Source organism: Platichthys flesus, chromosome 5 (genome assembly GCF_949316205.1).
Source record: "Platichthys flesus chromosome 5, fPlaFle2.1, whole genome shotgun sequence".
Taxonomy (NCBI): Eukaryota; Metazoa; Chordata; class Actinopteri; order Pleuronectiformes; family Pleuronectidae; genus Platichthys; species Platichthys flesus.
In genome coordinates, this window is record NC_084949.1 from 17,194,742 (window position 1) to 17,216,480 (window position 21,739).

General features: G+C 44.4%; 1 protein-coding gene across 1 annotated transcript in view; it reads right to left on the reverse strand.

Moving 5' to 3' along the window:
• Nucleotides 1–10,137, reverse strand: part of doc2d (double C2-like domains, delta) — a 35,488-nt gene extending 25,351 nt beyond the window's left edge. The window contains exons 1-5 of the mRNA XM_062388504.1: nt 10,003–10,137; nt 7,408–7,813; nt 6,885–6,964; nt 6,202–6,276; nt 1,775–1,884 (exon numbers count right to left, since the gene is read on the reverse strand). Of these exons, the coding sequence (XP_062244488.1) occupies nt 1,775–1,884; nt 6,202–6,276; nt 6,885–6,964; nt 7,408–7,795 (653 nt within the window). The 5' untranslated portion in view covers nt 7,796–7,813; nt 10,003–10,137. The remainder of the gene's footprint in view (nt 1–1,774; nt 1,885–6,201; nt 6,277–6,884; nt 6,965–7,407; nt 7,814–10,002) is intronic.
• Nucleotides 10,138–21,739: the final 11,602 nt, after the last annotated feature.

Genomic DNA, 21,739 nt, shown 5'->3' on the forward strand with positions numbered 1-21,739 from the left:
CACACCACACAACTCCATTTGCATTTGTCCTCCAGTACAAAGAGCCGTGCAGCAGAGTGGACTTGACACCAAAAGAAATTTTTAATGACTCAAAAAGTGTTTGGCCGCGTTCCAGCTTTCATCATCATGTCTGATGTTGGGAACGGAGAGAAACTCCTTATGCGAATGAAAACTCCTTATGGTCGGAACTGAGCTTGGCCCAGTTTAACTATAGACATTGTCCCATCCAGGGCCTTCGGGCAGGTCCACAGAGAGGCTGAGTCGAGACAGATGTGCGTCTGCAGCGCACATCAGGACATCATCTCCTCCCCTGCACCCTGCTGCGACCGGCAGAGCGGGATACAGCAGGGCACAAGCCAGTGAGTAAATATCTCTCCGGGGATCCCTCTCTGTGTCTCTGCCTGCCGCTGTCTGTGGAGTAATGAGAACAAAGTCGGTCTATTGGCCGAGGCTCCTTGTCGGCGCCTGAACAGGTTTCGAGCGCTTCCCTCCGTCGCTGTCAGAGGGCGTTTCATTCACTCCGGCTCAATTGCTGTCTCACAATTTTCTCACTGTCCTCATTCTTTCGTTTCTTGGCTCCCCTTTGATTAAACTCCTCCCTGTCATTCCTCTCCTTCTTTCTCTCAGCTAAGTGAATTTCTCTATTCATTACTTTATCCCTCCTCTGCGAGCAGCCTCTCCATTTCATATTCTCTCCCGCTCTCTTTCTCTCTCTGTCCATTGAGTCATGGATTCTCTCCGTGTTTCTATGCGGTCATCCTCCTCAGTCGTGGCCTCCCTGGCTTCTTCTTCCTCATCCCCTTAACTGTCACTTGGCATCATTCATGCTTTTGCTCCTGCTCTCTTGGTTGATCTTGGCAGCCACCTCCCTCTCTCTCACTCCGTCTCTCCCTCTCTCTTCATATCATGTTTGACAATGGTCATATTCCAGCTTCTCCTAGTCCTCTTCATTTTGACTACCCACATGTTGGTTTGTGCCTGTGGGCTATGTCCTTGAACAGAGGTCAGGTGGGTTTCCTTTGGGTCTCGTCTCAAGCTGCTTCTGGTTTGAGTTTGTGTGTGCGAGAAGCTGAATGTGTGCGTTTGTAAAAGCTAAAGGGCATTTATATGCATTTACGTGTGTGTGTGTGTGTGTGTGCTTGTGTGTGTACGCCTGTGCGTCAGTGTGTGTTCAGACGTACAGACAGAGGAGGGGCAATACATGTTCTTTCCCTGCCAATGATTGCCCTTGACTTACACACAAGAGGATAAGTACACACCTGACTGCCTGCATTTGTGGGCAGTGCAGACGAGAGCAGTGTGTGTGTGTCAGTGTTTGTGTCTTTGTGTGGCTGTGTGCATGCATGTGTGTGCTCTTGTGTCCTCGGGATAAACAATGCCATCCAACCCCATTATGAATCCGAAGGGCACATGTTCACAAACAAAACACCCGGGAAACTCCGTCTCCGGTTCACCTTACACACGCACAACAAAACGTCTGAGTGCGTCAGACTTTTTGGGCCGAGACGGTGACGTCTGACCTCAATCACTCCATATGCAGAGGACACCTGAGCAGTTACCGCAGCAACAGCAAGTGGAACAGTTGGCTGGTGTCGCCTGGATGCAATAATGAATCACCTGGGCGAGCCAACTGGGAAGCAGGGACGGCGGCTGGTAGTCCACTGGGGGATTGGAATCACAAATCGTCCTCCTCGGCATAATAAAGTGGTCACCCGGCTGTCTGGGGAATACTGCTAATTGCTGGCCACAGTGAAATCCAGAGCCCAGCACCTACCTGAGGGTTTTTGTGGTCATGTCGGCTGCAGTGATGCCATGGTACACAAGTGTCTCGCTCCACACTGGGTTCAACGTGTTCTTCAGGGTTTTTGTCCGTAGCTTGTTTGCCTGAGGAGGAAAGAAAGAGGAGGACGTGTGAGGAGGAAATTAAAGGAGTGGGAGGGATCAAAAGAAGGCAAGAAAGAGTGAGCGATGTGCAAAGGTTGAGGGAGCAAACATGTCCGATCAGAAAGAGAGAATAAAAGATCACGAAAATGGAGGCAAAACGGGGGACACAGAGAGATCAAGGAAGAAGGAGCCTGAGCGAAAAATCGTGGGGTATCATCATTTATCTCTGTCCCTCGGGAAATCGCAGACATCTGCTGCCTACTTTGTAGAGGAGAGTGAGAGGACACGAGGCTTCCCCCGCCTCACCTGTCCATCTGTCTCCTCCCCAACATTATAAAACAGTGCATTAGCACCGGCCAGACGTCCAAAACAAGCAGCCGGCCTCAAACGCAGCACAACACAGCAGTCAATTAAATTGCATACACAATCAGCATGAAAAATTAAAGCTTTCCGGGAGCGGAAATGCCCACAGGCACCTAATAGCTTCACCATCCATAAATAAGGTTTGCAGCCACCTTCTGCCTCATTTCACACAGTCGCCTCGAGGATGTGTTCATCTTGTTTAATTTTTTATTTAAGATTTTCTCTTGTATTTACTGCAATGTTCATTAAACCCTCCTGGAAATGTGTTTTACTGACTCAAGAGGAACGTAAATTCCCACACGCAAGTCTCGCCATAGCTAACCTCTGGCTCTCATGACAAAGTTTTAAACGCGTTATTGTTAAATGGGGTAATAAGACCTTGTGGCGCCAAAGGCAGAGCTGACTAGCTATTCTTAGCTGCAGGACAGAGTGATGGAAAGTGTTTACTGAAGCAGTGTAGGTTTTTCAAATGTACGCCACTTAGTTTTGATTATCGCTACATTTAAGACACAAATATTATAGATTTATCTCTGAATTGGAAATCTAACATTTTGTAGCTCCAGTTATTTCTGCAGAGTTAGAATGGAAAGCCCATACAAACAGGCACTCCGTAGAATGCTAACATTGGATCTGCGCCAAATTCCTCACACTCATAATGTCCACAGTAAGATAATTCAAGATTCATGATTTTATTCCAGGAGAAATGTTAAAAAATGCTTTATCTCGCAATGTTAAAGGAAGGGAAACATGTATTACTGGATCAACCCCTGATCCAGATCCACACCAACATTTTGTGGGCTCTTATTATATGAAATCCTTCCACAAAATGTTGTGGTAATCCATTCTGTAGTTATTTGCATAATCTTGCTAACTGGCTAGCGGACAGGGATTAAAACATAACAGGAAGTATAAATAAACGCAGTGACGTTTAATTCTGCTGACATTGTGTATTTTTCTTAATGCCAACAAATAAAAGAATAAAAGAACAAAACAATGAAAGGTGAAACAGTGACTGTTGTCTGTGCAGCTTGATGTTGATGTAGCTTTTCCCTGTGTGCCATAGACACAACAATGAGTCTCAGCACTGCACTGGCTGACATCATCCATCTTGATAATGAACATGAGCACTGTTGTTTATTTTAAGGCAACTGCACATACAGTACACTGTCCTGGAGCCATCGATATTCACTACGGCACCAATTCCAAATGTGTATTGATACACATGTGAATATAGTCCCTCACAATACGTTATTAAGTAAAAAATGGAACATGTCAGAAACATGGTTAGAGCCTGACCAAATTTGCAGATGATGACTGTCTGTATTATTATTGTTTTAGACGAAATAAAGTAGACTTTACTTTTAATAATTTGAAAGCAAGTACTTACTAACTTTAACTCAAGCAGTTAATTGGGTACTTTTGCCTTTACTTGAGTTCAAGTAACAGTCTATTTATCAGTACTTTTACTTCAGTTTCTGAATCTGAGCAAACTGATGCAGGTAGGCTGAGGTCAGAGAGCCAGAACGTTTTTGGAGGAAGAATAAGACATATTGAAACGCAAAGTGGGTCTAAATATCCAGCTGGCATTGAAAAATGTGAAGCCTATTCTCTAACATGCTCACATAAAACACCTAATCCTCTCTCTCTCTTTCTGCCACAGTCAGCCTCTTGCGACAGCGCCTCAGGGCCAGATGCTGAATCCTCCCTTCCATCTCCTCTCTCTCTCTCTCTCTCTCTCTCTCTCTCTCTCTCTCCGTTTTTGTTCCTCACATCACACTGTTCCGCCTGTGCCGCCTCACCCCTCTGTACCTCCATTACCCTCCCCGTCGCTGTTCCCTTTTCATTCTCTATTTTCTGCTGGAAACTTTTGGCTTGTCGGCAAGAGTCAGCCCTCCTGAGCTTCTTCCACGAAGGGAACGAGTGTCCCTGATTCATGTCATTTGTTTGATTCATCAATGTGCAGGAGGAGCCGTGCACAGGCCCAGTCACGACTCACCGTGGTGTTGCACAGCTGTATGTGTGCCAGCAAGACTCAGCGGAATAACTCCATCACAAATAATCATCGCTCGTTATTGACTTAACTGGGTTCGTTTCCTGGGCACACATCTTATGCCACTTGCTCCATCTACAAACATTCAAATCACCAGCTCCCTTGTCCTGTCCCCCCAACCCCCCCCCCCCCCCCGACACTCCAAGCCTCCATCTTCGGCTGCTACATCAGTCCAGTGCTTTTGCGTCTGTTTCTAAATGTTTTATCTCGAGCCCTCCATCGGTCCATCTTGCTCTCCCTACTTCCTCCGCATTTGTCTGGATGAATCTTTTTACGTACTTCCTATTTCCTCTCTCCCAGTCCCTGCTTCCCAGAGCTGTGAGCGAACAGTCTGGCTCCGAGTGAATTTTCCATGCAGCCCCATTAGGAACGGGCATTAGAAGATACCAGTGACCAGCACGGAGGCGTGTGTTTGTGCATGTTTCTGTGTGAGGCAGCGGCAGAGGCAGGGAGCTCCTCTCTGTGTGACTGTGACTAAAGCCTTAGCATGTTTCTGTATAAAATGCAAGGTCATGTGCCACATGTGTTGCAGTGTGATTGACACAGCGGGCACGCTCGGCTGTGTACTGGTTCCTGTTTGCTCTGCGAGCGAGAGGAGGAGGAGGACAATGCGCGGGACGGGGCTGACGGGTGCCGCTGCGCTCAATATTTTGACAACTCGCTTCCCGGCAGAAACTGAAACCTTTTGTCATCTGGATAATTCATTGCGATGCTCCCCATGCCGAGTCTACGATGTGGAACAGTGGAGGTGTGTGAGAGTGCGTCTGTCATGATTCGTCACTACTTCATTTTGCCCCCTCCCACTTTTATAAGTGACGTGGTCTCCCCGTCTGGTTGAATATTTACCAAACGCTGGTACATGGCTACTTACCTGTTCATTCACCCTTTCTCTGCAGCCCACCCCCTGCCCCTCCCCAGCCACCGCCGCCGCCGCTCTGTTCCCATCAGCGCTTCTGCCTGTTGACGTGAGCCGTGTAACAATCCTCCCTGTTTCCATGGCAACCACCTGCTGCTGTCCTCCCCTCATCTGTCTCTCCCTCCCTCCCCTCTCTTTCTCCACTCCCCCTCTCCCTTAGTCCCCCCCTTTTCCCTCCCTCTCAGTTGTCTCCCCTCTCTCCACACACTGTTGGTATTTCAAGGTCAAAGAGGGTCACAGCCAGATTGCGAGATAGAGACGGAGATAAGGGGGCAAAGTGGGCAAAGGAGAGCATGGCCGTGGATGAGAAGACAGACAGAGCAAGGCTGGAGGACAAAAATCCCACAGACATTGTTATTGTTAGCACCTTAAGACCTGGGACAGGAGCCTCGTTTTACCTCTCTTGCCCGGGCATCCTCCGCGAGCTTATCATAACCTCATTTCGTGTCAACCTTGAGCCAAAATGGCTGACAACAGGTTGCATTCTGCCTCCCGGTGCTGGAGGAGGGTTCGGTTGCTGTTGTGGCGAGCCTTATCTTCCCTGCCTCTCGAGCTGAAAACAAGACAAGCGCCCGGTGCAGCAGACCAGAACTTGTTTGTGCTCCATAAAGCAGAGCACTGGGCGAGCCACATTAAGCAGCAAGCAACCGAAATGCTCCCTGCTCAGCAGCTTGAAACGACACAGCAAATTAGCCCGCTGCTGTGTCACGTCTTTCACCAGAGCATTTTGACCTTTGGATGGAGACGGATGAACATGTATTGACAGGGGAGAGTAACATTTAAAAGAAAGCAAATCATTATTTCTTGGCGTTAAAGTTAAATTAGGTACAACAAGTTTCTTATTTTTCGAGTTTTCAATTAATCATCTTCTTCACAGGCAGTGTGTGCAGCCTGTGTGAAGTGGGACTGCGGAGTGTCAGTGTCTGGGACAGCCCAGTGTGGTTGCATGTTACGGTAATTGCCACTGAGGTAAGGGTGGAGCAGTGACCTTGCTAGCCCCGGGGAGAAGATGAAGCTTGACGTATGGATCGGCCAGCCCATTGGAGTCCATGGCTTTCAGTCCCTGTGGAGACAAGCAGACGCACACATGCATTCACACAGGCACACACAGACACACCAACACAAACACACACACACACACAGTAGTGTCAAAGATGACGTCATCATGCCCTGAAACACTTCACACAACTGACAGGGTCAGAAAAAGACAGTGAATATGACAGACCTCCTCTACTGTAGTTACATCTCAAGAGTGCTTCTGGGTGTGTGTGTCCCCCCCCCCCCCCCCAACTCCTTTGTGTCATCCACAAGGGAACTGCGCAGCAAGGTATTATATATTTATGTACAACATTACATAATTAACGTAATGTAACTGTACACGATGTGTGATACAAGGTTGGTGTCCTTGTGCGTATGACGGCTGTGCCCACTTTGTGTGCCACAGCGACGGGGGCCACATTGTCCAGCATGTTGTTGTCGTGCCGTGAGATGATTTTGCGTTGAACTGACAAGCTGTGGCGAGTGTAGTTGTGAACATGGTACTGGTTGAGAGGAAGAGGTCTGACAAACACCAAAGCATTATGGGAGATTTTTGTCAACTGGGCATGCAAGGAGGATTATGCAACCACAGACAGACGTGTGTTTGCATGACGCAGATGAAGATGTGTGTACCTTTGCCTTGTGAATAGTACAATGAAGACAGTTGTTCTCCTGATCGAACAGCAGGTTGAACTCCAAGGTGCCCAGGTAGGCTGAAAACAACACAAATCACTGCAATTACTCTGCCAGTAAGGGACACACACACACACACGCACACACACACACACAGAAGCTCTGAGTCATATATTTGGCAGATGGGCTCTTAAAAACATGACGCTGAGTAATATGAATTGATCTGTTTTGTTTGATTACGGTTCGGGGAATGAAATGAAACTCGCGGACTGAGTCACTATTGTTACGCTGGCCAATAAATCATGGGAGGCACCAAGTCACGTAAAGTGGGAGTGAAACACACGCTGGGAATAAAAATGCCTGAGTCCACAATTACTCTTTGAGCAGATGCTGCACCTCAGTGAAAAAAATGCAGAAAGTCATTTTGAATGAGTATCGGCAGCAGTGTCATTTTTATGCTGTCTAGTTTAGTTTTCACATAACGTCACAAGCACAGAACTTTCACGACACACACAGAACTCACTGTCTTCGTCATCAGAGTCCAACATCTCCTCCCGGTCTCCGTCGTTGTCCCCCCGCCTCTCCCCATCCTTGTATCCCCCTGCCGTCTCCCCGTTGAATGTCTCCTCTTTCAGGATCTTCTTCTCCCTCGGAGGCGGCGGCGTGCAGGGGTAGTCATGGAAACGGGGGAAGAAGTCCGAGATCTGTGGGATGGGGAGGATGGGGCCCGGGCACACGTTGATGGCAAAGTGCTCCTGCATAGAGATCTTGACCGGCGAGGGGGGGGGCAGTGCGGTGGAGTGGCGCGTGGCCGACGGGGAGGAGGCCGACGAGGACGGGGTGGAGGTGGACGAGGGGGGAATGGTCAGGTGAGAGGTGGAGGGAGGATGTGGGGGTTTGGAGACGCTCATGTGGACTGTCAAATGGGACTGGAAGAGAGGAATGAGGGGAGACAATAACAATGGAGACCGAGGCAGAGTGGAGGGCCAAGAGGCTTTAAATGGGAAAAGGAAAACCACACAGCCACATCTCCTCCACCTCCGCCGAGCCTCTAACTTTCCAATATCCGCGAGTTTGCTCGGCCGCAGCAGGGCGTCCCTTCTTCTGTTCAAGGCAAGTCCACAAAGTCAACAAGACGAAATTCAAAACACATCTGAAACATCCGGGAGAAAACCCGAAAAAGCATCCCTGCTTTCATCTGTTGATGCAACTCCGACTTCTCAAAAAAGCCGAAATAGAAATTCTGCAGATCCACTAGCACTTGGAGTGTGAGTCACACAAAGTGTCGGCACACCAATGGTGCTGCTCTGAATGAATATTCAAATGTAGTGCTGCAAAGTATGACCAAGTGATGTCACTTGTGTATCTGCACTTAACTCTAATCCCTCCCTTATCTCTGCCTTTCGCTCCTCTCTCTCTCGCTCTCTCTCTCCCTCTCTCTCTCTCTCCCCAAGTCCCCTGAGCAATATCTACATAACACTATTTGAAGCGTTTTCTCGGCCCTTAGCACGTTTTTCACTAAATGAAGCAAAACAAGCGTTAACCAAATCCAAACCAAGTTAAGCCAAAAGCTGTCATTTCTTATTTTTCCCCAGAGAGACTGAAAGATACTGAAGAAACATTTCCTCTTTGCTCAGATTTAAAAAAAGCAATAGCTGAATTTGAAAGATGTCAATATGTGTGAGAATTATTCATAACAAAGAACTAGTTAATACACATAAAATCTAAATTCGGTCAACACTTAAAACAGGGTCCTGATAAATCCACTTTTATTTACTTTTACGATGTGAGAGAAGGCATCATTTCAAACACTGCTACAAAAGCAGGTCACGTGTCATCACCTCCTATAAATGTATCTTGTCCATTATGTTGCATCTTGTGACTTACGTTCCTTTACTTCTGTGGAGTGTGTCTGTGTTTTGCAAACATCTTGATTTCCGAGACACTTTCATCCCCAAATTGAATGATTATTTTTTTCTTTTCTTTTTTGGGCTAAAAAGCTAAATCATTTGCATATCCGCAGCTGTGTTATTTGCCATGTGTGTGACACTTAATATTTTAGTCAACGATCAGAAGTCTGTTTATTGTTTTCATCACCGTGTCTGTCATTGTTGATGATTGTCGGTCCTCATGTTGTTGCTCGTCTATTGATGAGCCGAGGACAATTTTCCACTCTGGTGGACATTTAAGTTTCGTTACACTCTACTGTGTTTTGATTGGTTCCTTTGTATTAAATGTCAGAAGAACTCTGGATGATGTCCTCAACTTTTTCTTTTTTTACTGCCCAACAGTCAAAATTCAAAGACCCTGATTTACAATTACAGAAAAACAGCAAATTTACAAATCAAATATTTGAATTTTCTCGATTGTTATCAAAATTGTACCATATGTAAATTTGCTGTTTTCATGTGTGTTGCCATATGCGTTGGACTCGACTTTGCCTTCGAACTGAGAACGTTTCGTTTGTATGTAGAAGCAACGAAGAATCATCAGCACCTGATCAAAACTGCTACTGATGGGAACCCTGTGTGTAGGCAAGCACTAAAAATACTACAAAGATCTTCCTTTTCGTCAGTTGCAGTCATATAACTATCTATAACTCACCTCCAGTGCATCATAAAATATTCACTCTGTCTTTTTTTACACACACACTAAGACACATGCTCGGAGGGATTCTTGCGTGTACTGACAATTTAACAGCTAACCCGCCTATAACGGAGCAGGACGAGACTTAAAACATGCACATCACTGCCTCCTCACCATGGGAAGTTGCAGCACTTGAACAGACTCTCTCTCTCACACACACACACACACATGTGAGTGCGTTTAGACCTGTCACACAGATAAAGACTCAAACTGCCAGTTCCCATCTTCAATAGCCTCAATCATTCAGTCTCTCATCCTGCTCTTACGTAACAAGGAACACATTCACTGCGGTCCTACCCATGTACAAATGACACACTTGCAGCATGTTGCATGAAAACTCAATTCGCTCCGATCCCTCTTACATATGGAGACGCAGAGCACATGCATGCACATGTGTATGCGCAGAGGCACAAACACACACACTTTCCACAAGCTGACACATGCACCAATATAGCCGTCCACAAATACGTACCCAGGGACAGTCTTCATCTGTGCCAGCACTCCATCTTACCCGCTCTCACGTCCTCTGTCTCTCACACACTGTGGAGCATGCAGACCAGCTTTGACTCAATATATCCCTCTCCACTCTCTCTCACTCACTCCCTCTCCCCTCTCTTTCTCTCTCTGTTCATCGGTTGCTCTCCTCTCCTCTCTCCTTCTCTCCCCTCCTCCCCTGTCCCTCCCTCTTTTCTTTCCCCCCTTTAGTTGTGACGTATCCAGTTAAAATCCCCTCAGCTCTGTTTGCAGACTGTATGCGTACGGCACTGCCACTCACTTTCTCAGCAGTGGGGGGATTTGAGGAAACCCGGGAATAAGTGTGTGTGTGTGTGTGTGTGTGTGTGTGTGTGTGTGTGTGTGTGTGTGTGTGTCCGTGTGGGTGTGCGTGCTTGTGTGCGTGCGTGTGTGTGTGTGTGTGTGTGTGTGTGTGCGTGTCTCTGGGGATTTGAAAGAGAAAAGACATGAGCCGACTAACCAACATCATACAGACAACAGACAACAGACAACAGACAACAGACAACAGACAACAGACAACAGAAAACAGACAACAGAAATCACTAATAATAAGTATATGACTGTTATAGATCCTACAATCACCCTTTTATATATATTACATGTTAAGTAGTTAATATTGATTCCCATGTTGACTGAGCTCAACAAAACACACTGCAGCCATATAATCATGCTTCTACTACTATTACTATAATCACTACGGCCAATACAAGCCGGGTTTGTGTGCGTCTGTGTGTGAGAGAGACCAACTGTGGCAGTACTTACAGTAACAGCCGACATCTGCCAAAGTAATACAATGAAAAAAAAAACACACAATCACACATCGGTGACATGACAATGCAGGACGACAGTGGAGATTTCTGAGTCTCTGAATGGCTTTAGATACTGTTCATTTTAGTATGATATAAAATGCAGTTACAGACGAATGAAGGGTCCAATGAAAGATCATCATGATACCACATATTATAGATATGTGTGGACATTATGTGGGAACCCAGACAATAAAAGATAAGACAATTTCAGTAAAAGATTTACTGGTGTAAATGTCTGGAAAAAATTAAAAAAGTGAAGAAGACAGTTGAAAAAACGAGAATAACCACCCTGCAGTTGTATGCCTCCGCCAACCAGAACAGTTTATATACAAATCAACATGAGGTCACCTTGACCTTGACCTTTGACACCCCCCAAATCTTATCATTCAATCTTAATTGCAAACAGCAAATGATTAAAATGTGAAGAAATTCCCTTAAGGCAGACTTGAGATACCACGTGAAAGAGACAGATAACATGTTTTGTGAGTCCACCTTGACCTGTGACGTGTGACCACCAAAAATCGAATCAGTTCATTCTTGAGTCTACACGAATGTTTCTACCAGAGTTGGAAGAATTCCCTGGAGGTGTTCCTAAATAATTGCACTCGCAAGGCAAACATAAATGTTGTTTGTGAGGTCACAGAAACCTTTGCCTCTGATCTTTAATCTCAAAATCTGATAAGTTCATCCTTGAGTCCAAACAGATGTTTTTATCACTTACTATTACAAGTCCCTCCTTTCTTGAAATATCTTGTTCACAGGAAAGGGAGGTCAAACAACCCATAAACCAGAAAACACAACGCCTCCGGCCACTGGCTGACACCGACACAGAGACATAAAAACCCTCAAAGGATTGGAAATTGACTTAATATTAACAATAAATAAAATCCTCCAGAGGAAGTGAGATAAAAACATGTTTTGGTTGTGAGCTCAAGTAGGAGAGCTATTGTGATCGCAGCCCACGAGGATAAAAGCCAAAGCCCATCTCGGTGATGTGTCACTGGTTGGGAAACTGTCAGCACTTTAATTGATAAATTTGTAATTAACCATGGTTGAAACGTAACAGATGAACAACAACAAGCCTGGTCAATTAAATTAATGGACAGCTGAAAAGAGGGGAGCGTAAATACATGTGCAGGCTCATCCAAATGTGAACACTGTGATTTACTTTGGGCATCTCATTACTATCGGCATTACCTCATCAATATTGCATTAACAGACCATAACACTGTATGTTCATTAATTCGCAAAGGGGCTGGATGAGTTGGGAATGACATGGATTAATACTCCCCATACTGATGGTGAACTACTCAACTATAAATAGGGGCTTTAGATACGGACTGCATGCTTTAAGTGGCTTGAAATGATTGCAGAGGTGCTCCTGAAGTACACCTCTGTCAAATTAACAGATGTCTGAGTCCTCGTCACGCCGGCGAAGAGATAACAGAGTCCTCTCCTGGGATCATGGGGATGTTTTTTCTCCAGGGAAGCTTGGAAATGATGAAGCACGCTTGCAAACTGTTCTCCACCCACGGCAGCCAGGATCAGCTGACCCGCTGACCACCCGACTCTCAGACGCTCTCTCTCCACACGGCTGGACGCCCAAGACCCAGCCTGTACTTCACCTGGAGGGCTCTCACAGCAGTCTCAACATGTGTAGGCAATGGGCGATTTACACTCAATCACAGAGTTTTCCTGTATTTTCTGAAGGATTGGTTGACCCCAGAAAATTTCTCAATTACCCTTTTTTTCCCCCGGGTCACAGCAACAATCGAGGACACTGGAATGAGGTCCTTGGTTTTTTTTTCTGTTTTTTAGCAAATTGGAGAGTTGACATTCTGTAGGTAAAAACATATCAGACTGAAGTATTTTTTATATTGAACCAATAAAATAAATCCATACTTGAAGGATTCCTTATTTCTCCACTGAAGAAGAAGAATTGTGACCAGTGTAAACACTGTATTAAAACTCAAGCCTGACAGATATATTGGTTGGCCTATAATAATAGACAATAGGATTCTTTTGTACCTGTGTTTATGTTTGCTGAAAATGTAGAGATATTAAAATGTATTTTACAGAACAAACCAATGCGGAAAAGAATGTGTGTTTAAAATATAAAACTAAATCTAAGCAAAAAATATGTTTATTCTAAATATTTGGTTGGATTTGTGTTTCTTTCCCCATCTTGATAGTGCTATGTAATTGGGGAAATTAACAGGAACAACTCAAATTCATTTTAATTTAATGATACCTACCTTTTGAAGAATACCACTAAAAAACCATCTCAATAAATCAAATATATGAAAATTCTAAATAACTAAAGGTTTCAGAGGTGGCCTGCAGAATGTTCAGTGTACATTTTAGTTTGCTATTTTTCATGTATTTCACTAAATTTTTTGATTATTCTGAATAATCAATATTTCAATAGTTTCATTGGGACTAACTTTCTATTAAAGAACAAGTCCCCGATGTGTGTGTATCTGTGTGCGCCATAGAAACAGGAAAAGGGGATTAAGGCCTAAGACGATAAGTAAGTACAAATACTACAAAATCCTTGTTTTGAATCTTGAGCCTAACAGAGTGGATTTTTGGGATCAATTCCAGTTCTGTGTCCACATTTCCATAAAAAGCTAATAATTGTCACGATTTCCATCGCACCATCTCACTTCTATCCCGCCCTGAGGCAATATATTTACAATCTAATTGAAAAAGTAACAGGGATGATGTCCTTTAAATGACAGAATGAGCATATTCAGAGGGAACTAAGTTAACTTTATAGACAGTGTTTTCCATTCACTTTGACACCAAACCGCAGCATGGATCCGTCTGGTTCCAGCGTGTCCAGGCACAGGAAGAAACACAATCAATTGTGCTTGAAGGATGAAGTCTGGACAATGACACTGTGGTATTGATCTTTCTCGGAGGTAAACATTAGGTAGCCTGTCAGATGGATATTTGACACAGAGCCATAGAAATAACAGAAAGAAAAAGGGTAGAGGAGGCTATTGAAGAAGAAGTATAGAGACTGTCATGCAAATTATCATTAAGAGATACAGCATAGTCCAAAACTCCATCCCTAACTGTCAGCTATATGTGCCCCCCCCGCCATGATTAAAGCTTCTGCGCCACTTATGTTTATGGTGTCCTTCATAAACATCTAGAAGGAGAGGGAGGGCGACTGGTGGGAAGGAGGGAGAGTTACGAGCAATTTGTGGAGGAGCATTCATCCAGTCCGTCTGCATGGCACGATAATCTCCCCCCATTACGACAGCACAAAGCAGTGCAGGTTTTCCATTAAGTCTACAACCACAACCTCCGCTGACTCTCAGCCAGCCATTAGCTCTGAGATTGAGCAAACCTCTATTTACATACCGGAGCAGCGGCACATGCTGAGTTTTTCAAACGTTCAGGACCACACAGCAAAAGGTAAAATTGCATAAATGGCATCTTATGAAGATCAAATGAACTAACTTTATCCAATGCTTGCCCTTGAATGTACATGCAGACACATCTTGAATTCCTGAGTCACTTCTCAAAAGTGACTTAAGTTTTCTTTTTTTGTTTGCAGAAAAATGCAGATCTTCAGATGTGTGGTGCTGTAAGAGTGTCTGTGCTATTAAACCTCCAATGTGTAACTTCGGCCAGTAGGGGTCTCTCAATCAAAACAACAACAAGATAGTTCAATGACACTGAGAAGCAGCGTAGGATCATCAGAGCTCACCTCCATTGCTTCTGAAAATCGACCTGATGTGCAAATAATGTTCAAGGATAAGTTAATTTATTCATGTAACTCACCAAACGGCATTAATAATCATGATTTATTAATAAAAACAGCCGACTGGCCCACTGGCTAGCAGAGTGTATTCAATCCTCATACGTTACATTGGAGACTGACAAAACCACAGGTGAAGTGGATATGATTTAACAAAAAGGGCGACTTATATGAAACTTTCTGTTTGCTTGAATACAATTGGGGATTTCTATGGGTTTGAACAAAGTCTGAAAAATCCGGATAATGTAAGTACACAGTTCGACAACTTATAGGACTCCTTATTTTTAAAAATGTTAATAAAGAATTGATACATTTAAGTAAACGCATAGTAAATACACTCACTAAACATGAGCATGTGCTTATATATGCAATTATGCAACCAGCCAATCATTTGGCAGCAGAGCCAAATACAGCATAAGTTCATGCAGATGGAGTTCAGGTGCTTTTATATTCTTACAAAGGCCATCAAACTATTCAGTTCTAATGAAAGACCTAGTTGATTAGACATCCTGATGGGTGATGAGGGTCTTGCTCTTGTTTTTTGATGTATTTATGTATTTTTTCTTTCTTGTGCCTGTGAATTCCTGTTTGCCCTTTATTCCTCTCTGGGACAATGAACCTGAAAATGAAGATGAAGTTGATATACAAACATCTGGGCAATAAATATGGATCACAGGACCCAAATTCCAACGGGACATAGCAGAGGAAGTGGTCAAGAACAACATAGAGAAGAATCTGCGGGACCTCATGTTCCAGACTGACAAACAACTACTGGACAACCAACCAGACACAGTTAGATAGATGGGGCAATTCCAGCTGAGGGTAACATCAGGTTGAAGGAGCATCAGAAGATTGGGGAGTACCAGAGGGTGAATGAACAACTGGAGCAAATGTGAAAGATGAAAGTCCAGAGTGGTCTCTCTGGTAATAATTTTGAGCTGTGACCCCCCCCCCCCCCCCCCCCCCCCGCAAATTGGGAGAGTGGCTCCAGCGGATCCTAGGTACAACATCTGATGTCTCTGCTCAGTAGTCACACATCGTTTCCTGCCAGGCGTCTTGTAAAACGCCCAGAGAGTGTGAGAGGGAGCCCATGTGAGAACGCGACATAAAAATGTCTGGAAAATCACAGCAAGTGAGTGGGCGTGTTGATGATATTCTAACATGGGACAGACGCAAAAACTATGAGCTGAGAGAATATAAATATCTCAGGAAGAAAGAGAGGTGTCATGAACGTACAAGATGAAGATGTCAACTTGGAGAGGTGAGATTCGAGAGTTTTCGATGATGAGGGCGGCGCAGGTGATGACGTGTAGTAAACAAAAACGTGGTTTCTCCTGCGAGTTAAAGTTGCACACGCAGATATGAGCTGTAAAGCCACTGAACTCAGGCAGACAGCCACACAGCCTTCCTCTAACCAAAGTCTCATCGGGGAAGCAGTCATCACTTATCACAGCGACGCGTCTGATGAAATGCACCGACTTTAACGGGCGGAGTGAATTTGGCGAGTGCATTTTTTAAGCAGGTGGCAGGTTGTTGACGCTCCCCCAGAGGGTGGCAGTTGGTTGGTTCACAGGTGCTGCTTGTGCTCCACATAGCTCGGCTTCGGGGAAGGGGGGGGGGGGGGGGGTGTGCATTGGTCGTGTTGGCAGAGAGAGCTGTTCTGTCAAGATGCATTATTCTTTTCACCACGTGTCACCTCCCCAAGTTTAGCCTCGCACGACTCCCGGCCTCGCACCAGAGGCAGCTCCCTCCGTCCTTCCTCCGCTCCACCACCCATCGTGGCAACCTCACCTTCCACTCTCACCTCAACCCTCGTTTTATCAGTCCGTCTTCCTATTTCTTTTCTCCCTGAGGGATGTTCTGACACAGACGGATCCCATTAACCCTACCTGTGATTTGTCCTTAACTCTGACAAGCAGGGGCGCGCGCAAAAAGAGCAGAAGTGCAGGTTTTTTAATCTAAATTCAAAGGCAATGTCACTGAAGTAAGTTTTCATTTTTCTAATGTTTCGTGACAGGCCACGGCAGCAATGCAAAGGAAAGAATGACCCCTGTCAAGTAAAATGACAGATTGTCGGGTTGACATTCCCTCAGGTTAAATGTGTTATTTCATTCTTTGTTTATTTTGTTCCCCTCTTGCTCTTTTTTGGCTTTACGTGTGTTCTTGAAAAATACACAACACGTCCTTCTGGCATTTAGGTGACATTGTTCCTTGTTTTGTGCTTTTGTTTTTGTGTGACGAACACGCGACTGAATTTAAAGACATTGCCTTTTTTCTTGTTTCCTCCCTCGTGAGAGTGAATTACTCTCCTGCTGACCCCGATCTCCCACCAGCCTGCTGTTCCATCTCCAAAGCAAAGATCAGCATTAACACAGCCACATTACTTGCCGCTGACCTAATTAAATCCTGCACCGATCCTGTGATAGTTCTCTCTCTCCTCTCTTTGCCTCTACCTCGTGCGCCCCTTCCTTCTTTCTCCTCTGTTCATTTTGATGAATGGCTGGGCTTTTTAGGACAAATGACAGCTCAGTGATTAATTGTGTGTGCTCGTTCACTCTTCCACCATTTCACTTGTTTATCAATTTCGATTTCTGTTTCCCCACGCTGTAGCCAGAGAACAAGAAAGAGAATTCTATCTTTACCTGGGTTTGCCCCATCAGCATATTCCCATAAATAAAAGAGGGGGGAGAATTGGAGATGGAGGTAGGGAGGGAGATGTGGCCCAGAAGCAGGGCAGTGGGCATGTGCAAAATGGAGGGGTGTGCGGATGGAGACGTGAGAAGACAGTCTCTCCAGAGCCTGTGAAGGTGACTGAAGGGAAAAAGACATGAATAGAAAATGTCGAAGATTTGAGATGAGAAAAGACGATGTGCAAAAAATGAGCCTCGAAACAGGCGAATAACAGCATGGAAAAGAAAAAGATAAAAGTCATATCTTTCAGAGAAAGGCCACCTTTGGTAATGAAGAATAAAACTGGAGTAAAACTGTGAGGTATTGAGATGGGAGGGGATTGTAGCTGGGTGTGCAGCCAGTGCCCTGTGGCAGGACGTCATGCTTTGCTTAATGAAGAAACAGTGCAGGCAATTAGTTCCCAATATGACTTTATTAGTCACCAATAAGTGAACACATCATTAGGCACAATACCCCTCCATTAGCCTCTCTTCTAAGGTAAGTTGCTCACATGTAAACAGCACATGCACATATTTCTGATCAAAGAATACAGTTTAAACAAATCAATGCAAAGAGCCATGCCTTCACTCCCTCCTGTTCCTAAAATCCTGCTTAGATATCCAAGACACGCTGAACTCGCGCTTTTCAGTAGAGATCCTGATGTGGAGCCACAGTACAGAGGTCCACACGCAAGCACAACCAATCAGGAGTCAGTCTCAGCTGTCAATCATGAGGTCACACGCTGTTGTCATGCATCCAATCCCTCCTAAACAAACCAATGAAAAATTAGCACTTAGACAAACATCAGTGTGATAAGAGCTAACTGGAATGTCAGAAACCATCTTTGCAAAAAATGTATTTAACATGTACTTTTAGTTTGGTCAATGTCCCACCCATTAACATAGAGGAGGCAGGGTTAAAGACCTTATTGCAGCCAGCCCCCAGGGGGAAATCAAGATCATTTGGATTTTGAGGAGCTGTGGCTACATCCACCTTTATACATTACATCAAATCCATTCAGCATAACGTCTCCATCAAAACATATTTGCAGTTGCAAACATTACAAAATGATAGAAGTGAGCGGTCGTAGAACATTTTGGCCTAAACACTTTAAACAAGTTGGGATTCATTGTCTTGCCCAAGGACACACCGACCTGCGGCAAGAGGGGCTCGGGATCAAACCACCAACCCTGTAATTAGTATCAATAACCTTCTCTACCTCATGGAGCACATCTGCCCCTGAGCTGTAGCTGCATTGATTGGTTCTACATCTGCCTGTGGTGATTCATATATGGTTTTATAAAAGTAACTCAAATCATTGTGTCAATATCAAAGAAATGTCGTGTTTTTTATTCAATATTGAAAACACGTTTATAATAATTACAAAAGGTGTTTGTCCTCGGACAGTGTTAATGTTGCCTTAAGCACAACCACTCCTACCGGACTCAGGATATACAGCTTCAAATTGTGGTCAATTAGATTATGAGCTTGTAACATTATGTTACAACCCCTGGGTCGCAGAGGAGCCTGCTCCCTCGTCCATCTTCGAAATGTCCTATACACCCTCCAGGCGGAGGAACTCTCTGCTCTCTGCTTGGACAGTTTGACTCTTTTTTGTGATTGGAATGTAATTTTTCCATCAGATTCAGATATAAAATGTGAAAACAAGGTCAATTTGTACTTGTAACATCAGCATCACACACAATGTGGGAGATTATTACTTTTATCCTTTGTATCTTTTTCTAAAGCTTCATGCACGACTACATTTTATTTTTAAATCACATCGCTGTTACCATAGACGATTAAAGACGTGACCTGCGGATAATGATCAGACTCAGTTTGCATTTTAAACATGCACAACGCAGCAGGAGGTTTTCTGCACGGAATGCGTTCACAACAGCAACAAATCCTCCCCACTATTCAGGAGAGAGGCAGAGCAGCCGGGTGCAGCCGACAGAGGCAGGAAGTGACATCATACTTCCACTGCGGACATCATGTGATGTCATGACAATACACAGACTCTGTCGTCGGCTCTTATCACCACAAACTCTCTTGATATCTTCCTTTATACACTGGCGCGCACATGTCCAGTGTATGTGAACGGTCACACGACATGTTGTAAAATGAATACGTAATATTATTAATGTAATCTAACCTTTCTGCTGACATTATACATTCCCACTCTTGTTATTTTTACAAGTACACACCTTTAATACACACGCACATTTGGTTTTATACTGGTCTTAATTATATGTGACCCAACACAGTGTTTAGAATGACTGTTTAGCATTAAAACAGCCTGTGGGTCATGCTTGACTCCACTGGCATCAGTGTGCATGGACACAATCTAATTTTAGCAGTACAAGAAGAGCAGAGAGGTAAATTCAGTTCACAATTAAAGCTTTATTATTATTACTATTAATACTAAAATGGGGGACCTAAGAAAGGCCAAAATTATCGACAGTTATAAATAAATACAAATTGCGTTTTATTTCTTAATGTTTGTTTAAGCTAAAACAACAAATACTGTCACCACAGAGACACAACACACTTTAACCTAAATAGCGAGGACCATTATGAAGGCAGCGTACTTCCTAGGGGGAGATTCTATCACAAACCCCAATAGACAGCACCACGTGAGCACACTGATCACTACCACTGTGAAAAGAGTGAGAGTTAGTTGGTTCAGATTCACAATATATTATTTAAAAACAACAATCCATACGATTGAAGGTTGAACAGTCCATCAGGAATGGGATGCATGAGGTGTCAGACCGACAACGCAGAAACCAGTGGTCTGACCACACTGGAATTAGGCAAAGCTTAACCTGCAAAGAGGGGGAGACAAGGTCATTTATCAAATTGCAAGCGAATACATTAGAGGGGGATCACCCTTTACGTTGCTATTAGATATTACCTCGCTCAATATGGGGCCCTTCTTATTACAGCGACCATGGATGGCTGACTCTGTACTGTGGCTCAATCAGGGGAGACGTGAACCCTGAATGTTCACTCAGCCATAGGGCCACAGAAATCTGGATCGAGACGCAGCCAGCTGAATATATATGAAACACCTCATTGGATCTCAAGCGGGCAGATAAAACATCTTTCTCCCGGTCTCCCTTACCTGCACAAACACAGCAGTCACCATCTACCAGGCATCAGACAAAGAGGCAGTAATTGCCCGCACTTGTCCTTATAGATACTGGGAGCTCTCAAGTCCCACCTCCAAGGGCGATGGTCTAACTCCTGTCAACCCTCACATGTACATGTACTGAGTTGTGTTTCTCTCCCGATTTCTCAGGTAAATTTACACCTACCAAAGTTCAAATTATTAAGCGCTTCACTTTATAAATGTATTAGTTTATAAATTTAAATCAAGTATTGCCGTGTCTCCCTGAAAACATCACTGGCAAAATAGATGAAACAATGTCCTCAAATGACTGCATCTGAACAGCTTATGGATTTATAAGTAGCATTTCTAGGATTTAGCATCATGCTGTCCAAAACTGCACCATGCACCACCCCCAGCCAGTCAGAGCAGAGCCAGCTAAAAACGTTGGTTTCCACTCAGGTCAACAATGCAGAGGTCTTTATTCCATTGGGATCTGACTGGTGCGTGAAATGTGACAACATTATTGCACTTCCTTGTCTTTTTCTGTAGAGGTAGGGGGTGCAATAAGTTTCCACTTCTCTCAAAAAAAAAACAGCAAAGTGCGAAATAAGGGCTTTGATTGGACGCGGTAAGCATATTTGAGCGTGGCGAGGGTCTGATCGCACAGGGGAGTAGGTTCTTTAAACAGCTTCCCCACTGCAGCACTGCCTCGCTGGGCAAAGACCAGAGAAAAGGGAGCAGGAGAAAGTGTGAAACATCAGATTATGCCTTCCCTGCAGTTTTTGTTTTCTCCTGAGCACAACAATGTTATCAAATTAAAGCTTATTTTTCACTGAAATGACTAGGGCAGAAAAGATTTATCCATTTTGCAAAAAACACATTTTGATGAAAGGTGTGATATTTATATGAGAGATTGGTTAAATCAGCAGGTTTTTCAGTGCAAATATCGACGACTGCTGAGCAAAGAGAACAGACACAGGAGAAGACCGGCCGAGAGTTTTTGCACATCGACGCTCATGAGGACGATGCACAGTTTATAAGATAGACAGTGATGAGGGAAAAGACAATCCTGAGCTTGTCGACAGGTTCAACCTCAGGTGTTCTCTCACCAAGGAGAGTGAGCATGTTTGGGACAAGTCGACAGTCAATAAACAGAGCAGCGTTCAATGGAAAATGGCCTCAGGGACCTGAAATCCCTCTAAATCCTTCGCCTGACTTAACCAACAAACACCAGTCAATCAGTGAACTCTGTCAGTGAGGAAAGGCTCTGTGATGGAGGGATGGAGGGATGGACAGTACAAAGAGGGGAGGATTGTCACTCACTCAAGCT